Source organism: Pelophylax lessonae (assembly GCF_965119305.1).
Source record: "Pelophylax lessonae genome assembly, chromosome: 10".
In the NCBI taxonomy this organism is placed as follows: Eukaryota; Metazoa; Chordata; class Amphibia; order Anura; family Ranidae; genus Pelophylax; species Pelophylax lessonae.
Genome location: NC_138777.1, coordinates 227,308,265 through 227,324,472, shown reverse-complemented (window position 1 = coordinate 227,324,472; position 16,208 = coordinate 227,308,265). Strand labels below are relative to the sequence as shown.

Sequence of the window (16,208 nt, the reverse complement as noted above, 5' to 3'; positions counted from 1 at the left end):
TTCAATAAAGGAGAAGGTTCCAAAACTTGTACAATCTAAGTTGTTGGCTAGCTTTGTATGAGGGCGGCTAGGATTTGATATCTATGTTCACGACTGGGAGGAGGCCGTACACTTACGGAAGTCCACAAGTACAGTTTGGGTTGGGGTTTCGTTATACTAACTTACACTGAGCTTCTGCAGGATCTCATAGGTGGGCCGGTTTTTCCATTCGGCTACACTGATTTCTGGCTGTTTTTCCATGTCGGCGCTCGGTATGCTGGACTGTCGGTTCACTTTTGAATGTTTAGGCACGTCAAGCTCTTCAAAGCTTCTGAACTCCGGCATCCTACGAAGAAAACAATCATCCATCAGTGGGAATGACACAAATTTCAGGTAAAACTCTAGGCAAACAGCTACATGCACAGTATAAATGCATATATGTCTACTATTTTACGACCAGCTAAAGGTTCTGTTTAGCCAGTCTTGAGATTTCCACACATTTTCGACACTGCACTGTCAAAAGGTGACACATGTAGTTTTTAATTTTTTGCCCACCAGTCATGTGGGGGGAAGGGGGCACAGCTCTGAAACGAGGAAGTAAAGCTCTGCCTCTACCAAGATGGCTGCCGACACAGAAAGACAAGGCCAAAGTGCAGAACAAGACATTTTTAACTAAAGAAACTACCAAGCTACTCATTCACTCCCTTGTTATCTCTTGCATTGAATATTGCATCTCTCTCCTCATAGGCCATCCCCTCTCCAGTTTATCATGAATGCTGCTGCCAGACTCATCTACCTTACCAACCGCTCAGAGTCCTCCACCCCTCTCCGCCAATCCCTACACTGGCTTCCTATCGCCCAGCGATAACCACGATATACAAGGCCATTCACAACTCTGCCCCAAGCTACATGACCAATCTTGTCTCCAAATATCGTCCAAATCGTCCTTTTAAGACCTCCTGCTCTCTATCTTCCTTGTCTCTTCCTCCCATGCTCATCTCCAGGACTTCTTCAGAGCTTCTCTCATCCTATGGAACTCTCTACCTAAATCTGTCAAACTATCTCCTACTCTGGCTGCCTTCAGGCGATCCCTAAAAACGCATCTCTTCAGGGAAGCCACCTATCACACCTCCAACTAATCTGTTATCACTTCCATCAGCTCATTCCCCACAGTTACTAACTTTTGTACTACTTGCCCCATTCTATTAGATTGTAAGCTCTTCTGAGCAGGGTTTTCATTTTTTTTTGTATTGTAACTGTATTGTCTCCCTTTATATTGTAGTGCTACATAAACTTTTGTCGCTGTATAAAGCCTGTATAACAATAAATTAAGTAATGGTGTCAATACTGGTGACACACAAACAAGAGAGCAGAGCACAGGGGCTCTGTGCAATACCCTTTATTTTATGATAAAAACCAGAGCTAATCAATCACATCTCCCCGACCACAGTGCTGTGCACCAAAATCCTTCCACTGCCTTTGATAGGATCTCCAGCTGACTGTGTGGATAAGGCAGCAGTCCTGGATCAAATGCAGTTGCCACTGAGCCTGTCATGCATCCAGACAGTTCACATGCCCAGGAAAACGTGCTTGGGGGGTCACGTTATGTGAGCAGCTGAATGCTGATTGGGTATGTGAGTGGTTGCCATGACAACATGTTTCAGAGAACGTATCCTTCTTTATCAAGTCCCTTGTGAGTGCATTTTTATCTATTTTTTATCATAAACTAAAGGCTATTGCACCAGATCCTGTGCGCTCTCCTCTCGTTTGTGTGTTTGCAGTTTCCAATGGCCGGTGGTCCGAGAGCAGCAAGGTTGTGCTATTGAAGATTAATCCTTTCAAGGCTGGAATTATATTTTGGACCCTCTCCGTGAAGCTGCTGTGGAGTTAGCGCAAGTACTGGCATATGTGTATACATGTCAATACTGGTGACGAGACCTTTGTCCTCTGCCAACTTAAAGCGGAATTCCGCCCCCCCCTCCAAAAATTAAGTCAGCAGCTACACATACTGTACACATACTGTAGGCAGCTGCTGACTTTTAATATTAGGACACTTACCTGTCCTGGATTCCAGCGATGTCGGCACCGCGCTGGCTAGGCAGGGAACGAGCGGGGACGGGAGCCCATCTGTCACTTTGCCTGTAGGGGGCTGACTGCCGCAGTAAATAGTCGTGCGGCGGTCGGCCCGCCGCAGTTTTACATCGGTACTTTGACGTTAAATACCGGGGTTATGGCAGCAGATAGCTGCCATAACCCTGGTATCTTTTTAAACTGCAGGCGGTCCGCTTTAACATAAGGGTGGTCCCAGTGGCAGATTTGCCACGGGATCACCTTTATAGGCGGCAAGAGAGGTGCCCCCCCTCCCCCTGCTTCCTGGTAGTTTTCCCTGCTTTCCAAACCCGTCGGTAGCAGGGAGAACAATCCGCTCCGCTGTCCCATAAGACATTAAGTCGAGTGAGGGCAAGATAAAAAAAATGATAAAAACAGGTTTAGTACTGCCAGTGACACACCTCCATCCCTAAATTTACATGCAAATAAAAAAGGATATAGCCCTGGGACTTTAAATGAGGTGTACACAAATTGTCAATTGTAATGAGGTAGAGCTACCCCATTACAATTGACCATATGTGTACACCTCATTTAAAGTCCCAGGGCTATATCCTTTTTTCTTTCTGAGGGCAAGATGGCCCCCACTCTACTCTATGGCCTTGGAGGACTGGAGCGATGTCGCTTCCTAGCAATGGTTTTAAACAGCCCATTTTTTTTTTCTTTTTTAGTGTAGATGAGGTCTTTTTGACCCCAGATCTCACATTAACCACTTTAATACAGGGCACTTTCACCCCCTTCCGGCCCAGGCGAATTTTCCCCTTTTAGCGCTGTTGCATTTTGAATGACAATTGCGCGGTCATGCAACACTGTACCTACACCAAATGTATGTCATTTCCCCCCCACAAATAGAGCTTTCTTTTGGTGGTATTTGATCACCTCTGGGTTTTTTCCTTTTTGCTAAACAAATAAGAAAAGTTTGAGAAAAAAAAAGGTTTTTTCGTTTATGTTATACAATTTTGTAAATAAATACGTTTTTTCCTGTACTGATGAGACTGCACTGACATGCACTGATGAGGCACTGATGGGGTGGCACTGATGGGCGGCACTGATATGCAGCATTGGTGGGCACTGATAGGCGGCACTGCTGGGCACTGATAGGCAGCATTGATGGGCACTGATGGGCACTGATAGGCGGCACTGGTGGGCACTGATCGGCACTGACGGGCGTCTCTGATGGGCACTAATGGGCGACACTGATAGATGGCAATGATGGGCACTGGTGGGCAGCACTGATAGGGAGGGCACTGGCAGGCAGCACTGATTGGGAGGGCAATGGGGGGCTCCCTGAGCCCTGATTGCCATCCCTGGTGGCCATAGTGGGCACCCCTGGGGGCATGGGTGGGCATCTCTGGGGTCATGGGTGGGCATCCCTGGTGGTTCTAGTGGCACCCCCCCCGAGGCTCTGCACTGGTAATCAATGATCTGATTACCAGTGCCGACCCCCCCCCAGGGGAGCCACCGATCGGCGCTCCTTTGCTCGTGCCTGTCAGGCACGTACCGAGGAAAGCCGATCAACGGCTCTTCCTGTTTACTATGTGGCCAGCCATGACTGGACACGGTTGGTCACATGGTAAAGAGCCTACGTCAGTAGGCTCTTGACCGAGATCAGAGATGCAGGGAGTCAGACTGACACCTCGCATCAGTGATCGCCGCCCCGGGGGGCGCGCAGAGAGTATTATCCTGCCGCCGTCATATGAAGTCCGGTCAGGATAATACAACCACATTCCCGCCGTCAATCTGCTATAGGGCGGGCGGGATGTGGTTAAAGAGGTCCTGTCCTGCTTATTTCTATTACAAGGGATGTTTACATTCCTTGTAATAGGAATAAAAGTGATCAAAACATTTAAAAAAAAAAACTGTAAAAATAAGAAATAAAAGATAAAATAAATAGGAAAAAACAAGAGAAAAACAAGAGAAAACAAGAGAAAAACAATGAAAGCATCCTGTCCCCGGAAGCATACGTACGTCGCGCCCACATATGTAAATGGTGTTCAAACCACACATGTGAGGTATCGCCGGAATCATTAGAGCGAGAGCAATAATTCTAGCCCTAGACCTCCTCCGTAGAACTCTTAACTGGTAACCTGTAGACATTTTTAAAATGTCGCCTATGGAGGTTTTTAAGTACCGATGTTTGTTGCCATTATACGAGCGTGCACAAATCTGAAAGCTACATGTAATGGCAGAGCATAGAGACACTGATATCCAAGGGAATACCAGGTAGACGTCCAATATAAAATCGTACAGTTTATTTGTATAAAACCAGGAGGGGGGAAGTCAATAATGTGCATACATCACCCTGGGTCAGGAGGCAGGCATGGGCACTGGCAGCGTGGAAGACTGGATGTGTGCTGAAGGATGGTGGCCGGAACCAGCCGGCAGGAGGATGAACTGTCTCCGCTCTGCTCCGATGCAATGACGTGTGACCGGAAGGACGTCACTCGCTGAGAAGGAACCAGGGTGGAATGCAATCTGTTCCTGTGACTACGCGTTTCGTGCGCATGCGCTTTATCAAGTCACGGACCTTGCGCAGATTTGAAGCATGACATGTTGGGCATGTATTTACTAGGCGTAACATTATCTTTCACATTATAGAAAAAAATTGGGCTAACTTTACTGTTTTCTTATTTTTTGAATTTAAAAAAAAAAAAGCGTATTTTTTTTCCAAAAAAAATTGTGTTTGTAAGACAGCTGCGGAAATACGGTGTGATAAAAAATATTGCAATGATCTCCATTTTATTCTTCAGGGTCTCTGCTAAAAAAATATATAAAAGGTTTGGGGGGTTCAAAGTCATTTTCTAGCACAACAAAAAAACTGATTTTAACTTTTAAACAAGTGTCAGAAAAAGGCCCGGTCCAGAAGTGGTTAAGGTGAAGAGAATAGGAAGGTGTCACTTACTCTTCTGTTTCATTGATTCTCAGAAAGTCCAGCTGCTCCACCATGGCTCCAGATATTAGAGTCTGCAAGATAAGAAACACAGCCAGTAAAACGCGCTGACTATACCACCACATCCGGAAACCTGCACACTGTTTAAACAAGAAGTGTCACCGATGATCCTCACTGAGATTAGGGGCTTTGCGGGGCTTTGTTAAATGGGATTCTGATAAGATAGTGGATGACCTGCATGTGAGGATCAAGTATGTCATAAGGAATTATCATTCACTTCCTTACAGATTCACCTAATGCTCAGCTCTTCTGCGGCAGGAATTACAGCACCGCAGGTAGGGAGGCCTGCTGTCTACACAGATGGAAGAAGGCATTCTGCAGGCTGCCAATGTAGGCCGTCCGATCATGAGGAAAGTATTAGAGGCCCCAAACATTCAAACTTCTACTTGGACTGGGAAGGAGAGTGACCGTTCAATTAACAAGATGCAAGCTAACTAATAAAAAGATAAATAGGGGTGACAATTTACAGCTTTAACCAGTTCTGGGCCAGAAGGATTTGCCCCCTTAATGACGAGGCCATTTTTTTCGATTCGGCACCGCGTTACTTTAACGGAAAATTGCATGTACCCAAATATAATTAATGACCTTTTTTCCCCACAAATAGAGCTTTCTTTTGGTGGTATTTGATCACCTCTGCCATTTTTATTTTTTGCGTTATAAACAAAAAAAGAGCGACAATTCTGAAAAAAAAAAATCAATATTTTTCACATTCTGCTACATGGCTAATGAAGATGGAGGCTGCGTCTGTCAATGGACAATAGAGAAAACAAGATTTGTTTAAGATGTTATCGTAAAATCTGTTCCTCTGAAGTCCATTGACAGACGCAGCCTCCATCTTCATTAGCCATTGGGTTATGCTTCCCCCTGCAGGAGTAGTATGGCTAATGAAGATGGAGGCTGCGTCTGTCAATGGACGATAGAGAAAACAAGATTTTTGTAAGATCTTACCTTAAAATCGGTTTCTCTGAAGTCCATTGACAGGCGTTGCCTCCATCTTTATTAGCCATACTACTCCTGCAGAGGGCAGCATAAGTCAATGGCCAATGAAGATGGAGGCTGCATCTGTCAATGGACGATAGAGAAAACACGATTTTTGTAAGATCTCACCGTAAAATCTGTTTCTCTTAAGTCCATTGACAGACGCAGCATGTGCTATGCGTTCCATCATGGCTGCTATGCGTTCCAATAGCTTTCCTAATGTGACAGAACACGAAGCAGAGGCGGAAATCTTCTTACACCCATGCATTTCTTGAATTTTACATTTATTTTAGCAGTGATCTCTCCTTATATAGTAAAATAGACTATTTCATACAGTAAAATTTATATAGACTATTTTATACAGTAAAATAGACTTACCATAAAATTTGTTTCTCTGAAGTCCATTGACAGACACAGCCTACATCTTCATTAGTCATTGGGTTATGCTGCCCCCTGCAGCAGTAGTATGGCTAATGAAGATGGAGGCCGCATCTGTCAAGTGTCAATGGACGATAGAGAAAACAAGATTTTTGTAAGATCTTACCATAAAATCGGTTTCTCTGAAGTCCATTGACAGACTCAGCCTCCATCTTCATTAGCCATACTACTCCTGCAGGGGGCAGCATAACCCAATGAAGATGTAGGCCGCGTCTGTCAATGGACGATAGAGAAAACAAGATTTTTGTAAGATCTTACCTTAAAATCTGTTTCTCTGAAGTCCATTAACAGGCGCAGCCTCGATCTTCATTAGCCATACTACTCCTGCAGGGGGCAGCATAACCCAATAAAGATGTAGGCCGTGTCTGTCAATGGACAATAGAGAAAACAAGATTTTTGTATGATCTTACCGTAAAATCTTTTTCTCTGAAGTCCATTAACAGGCGCAGCCTCCATCTTCATTAGCCATACTACTCCTGCAGAGGGCAGCATAACCCAATGAAGATGTAGGCTGCGTCTGTCAATGGACGATAGAGAAAACAAGATTTTTGTATGATCTTACCGTAAAATCTTATTCTCTGAAGTCCATTGACAGGCGCAGCCTCCATTTTTATTAACCATACTACTCCAGCAGAGGGCAGCATAACCCAATGAAGATGTAGGCTGCGTCTGTCAATGGACGATAGAGAAAACAAGATTTTTGTAAGATCTTACCGTAAAATCTGTTTCTCTGAAGTCCATTGACAGACGCAGCCTCCATCTTTATTAGCCATACTACTCCTGCAGGGGGCAGCATAACCCATTGGCTAATGAAGATGGAGACTGCGTCTGTCAATAAACGATAGAGAAAACACAGTGGCCAGCTAAAGTATGTGACCACCTGTGTTAGGGGTAAGTGTGACGGGTATATGCTGTAGCATGCCTGTGTAAACAAGGCCTTATGGACTAGTAAGTACAGTTTTGTTTTTAGGTTTAGATACCCGATAAAAAAAAAAAAAACGACTTTGCATATTTTTATTTTACTGTTCTAATACCTAGTCAAAATATTTCTCAGAAGCAGAAAATATTACTGTACACCAAACCATCTCACATTTGTTTTTGACGTCTATCAAATGCCATTTGTCTTTTCGAACGTGTGCAATTTGAGCCTGGCCTTGTCACCTGCTCACAATTTTATGTAGCTGAACAGCCGGGGGGAAAAAAAAAAAAGAGCATTTTGCAATTCTTCCACTAAAAGCCGACACCAAATTAACTGGCACAACTTCAGAATGCACAAGGTAAATCACAAAATTGGACGCTTCTGAAGTGAATTTTAAAAATGTTCAATTATTTTAATGGTTCACTCTACTTTCTTTAAACTCTGTCATTAATTTAAGTGGAGCAGGAGGGCGGAGGCGGCGCTGAGCACAAAATCCTGTCATAAAACCGACTGTGGGAACCGATCCCAGCCTTTTCTCCACTCTAAGCTTTGCACCTTTTGGGAAATTGAGCGAGTTGCATTTACATGAGAAATCCATTACAACAGAAATCAAAAAAAAAAAAAAGATGGATGCTTAATAATTGATATCACGCAGCAATCATAGCCCTGAGCTCAAACGCCTCGGGCTTTGCTGCAGGTGAAAATTCTGGGAACCGAAGCGCCAAGGAAACGTATTTTCCATGAAACGTTTGCCCACTAGCTGAAAACACTCATTAAAATATCCACTAATTAGCTTTGCAGGTACAAAATCCTTTTGAAATTTTGCAGAATGGTCGGGTTGTGAATAAACGCAAACCAGTCATTAGAATTCAGCATCACAAAGTTTATTATTCATGGTTAAAAAAGAAAAGTATCATCTCTTGCTTAGTCATCTGAGCTACAGCATAGACCAGGGTTTCTCAATCCCTGCATCTTCTGTACCATGCCCGCAGGCCTTGCATCTCCTGTACCATGCCCGCAGGCCTTGCATCTCCTGTACCATGACCGCAGCCCCTGCATCTCCTGTACCATGTCCACAGCCCCTGCATCTCCGGTACCATGTCCGCAGCCCTTGCATCTCCTGTACCATGCCTGCAGCCACTGCATCTCCTGTACCATGCCCGCAGCCACTGCATCTCCTGTACCATATCCGCAGCCCCTGCATCTCCTGTACCATGTCCGCAGGCCTTGCATCTCCTGTACCATGTCCGCAGGCCTTGCATCTCCTGTACCATGTCCGCAGGCCTTGCATCTCCTGTACCATATCCGCAGCCCCTGCATCTCCTGTACCATGTCCGCAGCCCCTGCATCTCCTGTACCATGTCCGCAGGCCTTGCATCTCCTGTACCATGTCCGCAGCCCCTGCACCTCCTGTACCATGTCCGCAGCCCCTGCATCTCCTGTACCATGTCCGCAGCCCCTGCATCTCCTGTACCATGTCCGCAGCCCCTGCATCTCCTGTACCATGTCCGCAGCCCCTGCATCTCCTGTACCATGCCTGCAGCCACTGCATCTCCTGTACCATGACCGCAGCACTGCATCTCCTGTACCATGCCCGCAGCCACTGGATCTCCTGTACCATGTCCGCAGCCCCTGCATCTCCTGTACCATGTCCGCAGCCCCTGCATCTCCTGTACCATGTCCGCAGCCCCTGCATCTCCTGTACCATATCCGCAGCCTCTGCATCTCCTGCACCATGCCCACTGCCTCTGCATCTCCTGTACCATGTCCACAGCATAGACCAGGGTTTCTCAACTAGGGTTCCTCCTGAGGTTGCTAGGGCTTCCTTGAGCAATGGGCAATTTCTGCCTCTCAGATAAGTTCCCAATGACACCATTGTTCCTTTTAGCTATCTGTAATGGGTTGATTCTTCCCAATAATGACAAGAGTAAGGAGCATTCTTCCCACTGACTGTCACACTAATGTGTCATGAGTTGTATATTTTTCATTTTTAGCAGGGGTTCCCCGATACCATAACTTTATTTCAAGGGTTCCTCTGCGTTTAAAAGAAGTTTGAGAAAGGCTGGCCTATATCAGTGGTTTCCAAACTACGGCCCAGGGGCTGAATGTGGCCCTTTGCTTGCCTTAAGGGCACTAGTTCAACAATGGACACCAATGATGGGGCACCATTCCTTCTACTGACACCATTGATGGCACTATTCTATCTATTGATACCAACAATGGGGCCTGCTTTCTACCATTAACCACTTTACCACCGGAGGATTTTGCTGTCTTACGTCCAGGCCACTTTTTGCGATTCGGCGATGTGCGACTTTAACTGACAATTGCGCGGTTATGCAACGCCATACCCAAACGAAATTTAAGTTCTTTTTTTCCCACAAACAGAGCTTTCTTTTGGTGGTATTTGATCATCTCTGCGATTTTTATTTTTTGCGATATTAATAAAGAAATGCGTTAAAAAATATCCAATATATTCAATTTTTGTCATATATTTAGGCCAAAATGTATTTAGCTACATGTCTTTGACAAAAAAAATCTCAATGAGCGTATTTTTAACCGCTTTAAGACTGGAAGATTTTACCCCATTCCTGACCAGGCCATATTTTGCGATTCGGCACTGCGTTACTTTAATGGACAATTGCGCGGTCGTGCGACGCTGTACCCAAATTAAATTGACGGCCTTTTTTTCCCCACAAATAGAGCTTTCTTTTGGTGGTATTTGATCACCTGTGCGATCAACAAAATATAATATAAACAAAAAAAGAGCGACAATTTTGAAAAAATAATATTTTTCACATTTTTTTATATGAAATTCCCCCCAAAAAAATGTAAAAATCAAAATTTTTTAACATTTTAGGCCAATTTGTTTTCTGCTACATATGTTTGGTAAAAAAAATCATCGCAATAAGCGTATTTTAATTGGTTTGAGCAAAAGTTATCGCAGCTACTAACTACGGGAAATTTATGTCATTTTTATTGTTTTTTTTTTTTTTAACTAGTAATGGCGGCGATCTGCGATTTTTTTTTGCGGGACTGCGACATTGCGGCGGACAGATCGGACCCTTGACTGACATTTTTGACACTTTTGGGGGTACCAGTGACATTACTACAGTAATCAGTGCTATAAATATGCACTGTTACTGTAAAAATGACACTGGCAGGGGAGGGGTTAACTTTTATTGGTGATCAAGGGGTTAATGTATGCCTGGTGCTTACTAACGTGTGTGGGGGGAGGGGACTATGTGACACAGACACAGATCGCAGGTTCAGCTATGCTGAATCCTGCAATCTGACCCTGCCTGTCACTTAGGAGATCCGCCCGCTTTGTTTACACAAGCGGGCGGATCTCCACACTCGATCCCCAACGATCGGGGAAGAGCAGCGGTGATCCTCCCCTGGCCCAACTCCCGCTGTGACTGAATACAGCGGGAGCGAGCCGCCGGCGGAGCGTGCAACCGAGAGAGGGGAATGTCTGGGGACATAGGTCTACGTCGCCAGACGTTAACGAGCCACGGTGCCGCAGTAGCAGCACAGTGAGCAGTGGGCAAGTGGTTAAAAGAAGTTTGAGAAAGGCTGGCCTAGATCAGTGGTTTCCAAACTACGGCCCAGGGGCTGAATGTGCTTGCCTTTATCTGGCCTTAAGGGCATTATTCCAACAATGGACACCAATGATGGGACACCATTCCTTCTACTGACACCATTGATGGCACTATTCTATCTATTGATACCAACAATGGGGCCTGCTTTCTCCCATTAAAACCAATGATGGGACATTATGCCCACTGATAGCAGGGCATTTTCTACCCACTAGCCACAGTCTGGCCCCCCCTTAAAGCCTGAAGGACAGTAAATGGGCTCTTTGTTTAGATCTCTGTCCTAGATCAAGGTCTCTGTCTAGGAGGAGCATTGTGGATGTTTCATGTCAATAGTTACATTTAACCACTTAAGCCCCGGAAGATTTTACCCCCATTCCGACCAGGGTTTTTTTTGCGATTCGGCACTGCGTGATTTTAACGGACAATTGCGCGGTCGTGCGACACTGTACCTGAACGAATTTGACGTCCTTTTTTTCCCATAAACAGGGCTTTCTTTTGGTGGTATTTGATCACCTGTGCGATTTTTTGATCATGCGCTATAAACAAAAAAAGAGCGTAAATTTTGCAAAAATAACAATATTTTTCACATTTTTTTTTATATGAAATCCCCCCCCCCCCCATAAAAAACTAAAAATCAAAATTTTTTAACATTTTCGGCTAATTTGTTTTATGCTACATATGTTTGGTAAAAAAAAAAAAAAAATCGCAAAAAGCGTATTTTGATTGTTTTGCGCAAAAGTTATCGCGTTTACTAACAAAGGGAAAGATTTTTGTCATTTTTGTTGTTTTTTTTTTAACGCGTAATGGCGGCGATGTGAGTTTTTTTTTTGCGGTACTGTGACATTGCGGCGGACAGATTGGACCCTTGACTGACATTTTTGGGGGTACCAGTGACATTTCTACAGTAATCAGTGCTATACATATGCACCGTTACTGTAAAATTACACTGGCAGTGAAGGGGTTAACTTTTTTTTGAGAGGGAGGGGTGGTGTGTGTCCCTAGGGGCGTGCTTCTAACTGTGATTGGCTGTGGCTTGAGCTGTAGGAACAGTGATCAACGGTCCTACATAGTAGAACCGTATGATCACTGTTTCTACACAGGGGAGAATGACAGGAGGCTTGTTTACACCTTTATGCCTTTCTCCCTCTGCACCGACGATCGCCGAGTGACCGGCGGACATCGGGTCCGCCGGTCACACGTGCGGGGGGGGTCCGTGACTGCGCCCTCGCTCCCTAGACCCTCACAGGCTAGCGACGTAGTACTACATCCCTCTGCCTGTGAGGGGCTGACCGCCGCAGTAAATAGTCGTGCGGCAGTCGGCAATCGGTTAAGAGAGAAACATGGCCAAAGCTTTTTTGTTCATACTTCTTTTCTGGGTCACTGGAGTACTATTGCACTCCTGTGACCCAGACTCAGTCTATAGGAGGCTAAACTCCGCTGTTGGCTGATGTTACAGAGCTGGTCCAGACTCTGGAAGGATCTTGACAATACTGTCAGGATCCAGCCCTGATACAAGATGGCAAGCTGGCTCAGCCTACCAGCATGCTGCGGAGACCCTGAGTTCCCTCCCCAGCACAAGGCTCCAGTAAGCGCTGGAGGGGCAGAGCAGAGGGAGGTGACCGCTCCAGTCGGTTCACATGACCTCCCTAGCGGCTGGCTTTATTGAAGAGGAGAGATCGCCAACAAGGGCTGCAATGCCTGGGCAATGACATCATCCAGGCTCCCCTACCTCACTATGGGGAAATCCCTTGTTTGCTGTCTCTCCTCTACCCTGAAACCGACACTGGGAGCCAATCATGTGAACAGACTGGAGAGCCCAGGGCAGTAAACACATATTTCCTCTACAGAGTAGTTACAATATGGCTTAGGATGGTGAGAAGATTTCGGTTTAAATAGGATTTAACTGGACTTCTATTTTAAAGAGGATCTTTACTATAAAAAGAAAAAAAAGAAAGTCAGCAGCTACAAATACTGTAACTGTTGACTTTAAATAAAAGGACTGAAAAGAAGACGTACACCGCTCAGGTGGATCTGTATCCACAATCAGCCATGGGTGCTGGACCTCGGATCGCCACCGGATAACAGGAACATGAAGAGAAAGTGGCCGAACACCAAAAAGATAACTTGATAGTAGCAAAGGTTTATTGGTACAAATCTGGATACAAGGTACAACAGAATGGAAATGGTAGATCCGTTTCACACGACCAACATGACAAAGTGCTGTCCTCACCCGGGCCGGTTCTTCACCGGTCTTTGGGTCTCCAGCACCGACATGTTTACTGAAGGAAGCTGACTGTGACTCCATGCGGCTGTTGTAAATGGTCTCGCAGCCTCCTGTGGCGTGACCCAGAAGGCTAAGAGGGAAGGGGAGCTGAACTTCTAGGCATAGGCGATCGGAGCAGAAGTGGCAGCAGGTACCTATCAAAACTAGCTACCTGCTCCCCCCCAAAAAAACATAATGTGCCAAAATGTGGTAGAGGAGGGGGTGCGGGGGAGGAGGACATAAAGTGGAACTTCCCGTTTAGGGTGAAGTTTTGCTTTATGTATACTGTGTAGTAGTGAAATTAAAAAGGTAAACGTTTTCTAGACTGATATACTTAGTACTTTATATACCTTTGGTTTGAATTGAGATTTTGACTTTTTTTGTAAATATTTAGGTTTGATTTTTTTTTTTTATATATTTTTTAAGTTTGACTGCAAAAATATGTATTTCTTAATTTTAGTATTGGAGAAATGCAGGCAGAGAGTAGAGTTTCTCACCTGAATGATTGTTTATATTCATCAGTTTATATATTAGACATTATTAAATAGAAGGCGCCTCACCGTAAGATCCATGCCGCAGCCTTTGCATCTCCTGCACCATGCCCGCAGCCTCTGCATCTCCTGCACCATGCCCGCAGCCTCTGCATCTCCTGCACCATGCCCGCAGCCCCTGCATCTCCTGTACCATGTCCGCAGCCCCTGAATCACCTGTACCATGTACGCAGCCCATGCATCTCCTGTACCATGTCCGCAGCCTCTGTATCTCCTACACCATGCCCGCAGCCCTTGCATCTCCTGCACCATGTCCACAGCCCCTGCATCTCCTGTACCATGTCCACATCTCCTGTACCATGTCCACAGCCTCTGCCTCTCCTGTAACATGCCAGCACAGCCTCTGACCCATCCTGTACTATGCCCGCAGCCCCTGCATCAACTGTACCATGCCCGAAGCCCCTGAATCTCCTGTACCATGTACACAGCCCCTGCATCTCCTGTACCATGTCCGCAGCCTCGGTATCTACTGTACCATGTCCGCAGTCCCTGCATCTCATGTACCATGCCCGCAGCCCCTGCATCAACTGTACCATGTCTGCAGCCTCTGCATCTCCTGTACCATGCCCTCAGTCCCTGAATCTCCTGTACCATGTACGCAGCCCCTGCATCTCCTGTACCATGTCCGCAGTCCCTGCATCTCATGTACCATGCCCGCAGCCCCTGCATCTCCTGTACCATGCCTGCAGCCCCTGCATCTCCTGCACCATATTCGCAGTCCCTGCATCCCCTGTAACATGTCCACACAGCCTATGAGCACCTCCTGTACCATGTCCACACTGATACCACTTTTAACCGGAATTTGCTTATATATACAGTGTGTACGGAAAGTATTCAGACCCCCTTAAATTTTTCACTCTTTGTTATATGGCAGCCATTTGCTAAAATCATTTAAGTTCATTCTTCTTCCTCATGAATGTACACATAGCACCCCATACTGACAGAAAAACACAGAATTGTTGACATTGTTGCAGATTTATTAAAAAAGAAAAACTGAAATATCACATGGTCCTAAGTATTCAGACCCTTTGCTGTGACACTCATATATTTAACTCAGGTGCTTTCCATTTCTTCTGATCATCCTTGAGATGGTTCTACACCTTCATTTGAGTCCAGCTGTGTTTGATTATACTGATTGGACTTGATTAGGAAAGCCACACACCTGTATATAAGACCTTCCAGATCACAATGCATGTCAGAGCAAATGAGAATCATGAGGTCAAAGGAACTGCCTGAAGAGCTCAGAGACAGAATTGTGGCAAGGCACAGATCTGGCCAAGGTTACAAAAAGATTTCTGCTGCACTTAAGGTTCCTAAGAGCACAGTGGCCTCCAAAATTCTCAAATGGAAGACGTTTGGGACGACCAGAACCCTTCCTAGAGCTGGCCTTCCGGCCAAACTGAGCTATCGGGGGAGAGGAGCCTTGGTGAGAGAGGTAAAGAAGAACCCAAAGATCACTGTGGCTGAGCTCCAGAGCTGCAGTCAGGAGATGGGAGAAAGTTGTAGAAAGTCAACCATCACTGCAGCCCTCCACCAGTCGGGGCTTTATGGCAGAGTGGCCCGACGGAAGCCTCTCCTCAGTGTAAGACACATGAAAGCCCACATGGAGTTTGCTAAAAAACACCTGAAGGACTCCAAGATGGTGAGAAATAAGATTCTCTGGTCTGATGAGACCAAAATAGAACTTTTTGGCCTTAATTCTAAGCGGTATGTGTGGAGAAAACCAGGCACTGCTCATCACCTGTCCAATACAGTCCCAACAGTGAAGCAGGGTGGTGGCAGCATCATGCTGTGGGGGTGTTTTTCAGCTGCAGGGACAGGACGACTGGTTGCAATCGAGGGAAAGATGAATGCGGCCAAGTACAGGGATATCCTGGACAAAAACCTTCTCCAGAGTGCTCTGGACCTCAGACTGGGCCGAAGGTTTACCTTCCAACAAGACAATGACCCTAAGCACACAGCTAAAATAACGAAGGAGCGGCTTCACAACAACTCCGTGACTGTTCTTGAATGGCCCAGCCAGAGCCCTGACTTAAACCCAATTGAGCATCTCTGGAGAGACCTAAAAATGGCTGTCCACCAACGTTTACCATCCAACCTGACAGAACTGGAGAGGATCTGCAAGGAGGAATGGCAGAGGATCCCCAAATCCAGGTGTGAAAGACTTGTTGCATCTTTCCCAAAAAGACTCCTGGCTGTATTAGATCAAAAGGCGGCTTCTACTAAATACTGAGCAAAGGGTCTGAATACTTAGGACCATGTGATATTTCAGTTTTTCTTTTTTAATAAATCTGCAACAATGTCAACAATTCTGTGTTTTTCTGTCAGTATGGGGTGCTATGTGTACATTCATGAGGAAGAAGAATGAACTTAAATGATTTTAGCAAATGGCTGCAATATAACAAAGAGTGAAAAATCTAAGGGGGTC

General features: G+C 45.5%; 1 protein-coding gene across 4 annotated transcripts in view; it reads right to left on the bottom strand.

Moving 5' to 3' along the window:
- Positions 1 to 16,208, bottom strand: part of PHKB (phosphorylase kinase regulatory subunit beta) — a 415,971-nt gene that overhangs the window by 71,581 nt on the left and 328,182 nt on the right. For all 4 annotated transcript variants that reach the window (XM_082269952.1, XM_082269953.1, XM_082269954.1 and 1 more), the window contains 2 exons: positions 4,988 to 5,049; positions 166 to 325 (listed from right to left, as the gene is read on the bottom strand). In XM_082269952.1, the coding sequence (XP_082126078.1) occupies positions 166 to 325; positions 4,988 to 5,049 (222 nt within the window). The remainder of the gene's footprint in view (positions 1 to 165; positions 326 to 4,987; positions 5,050 to 16,208) is intronic.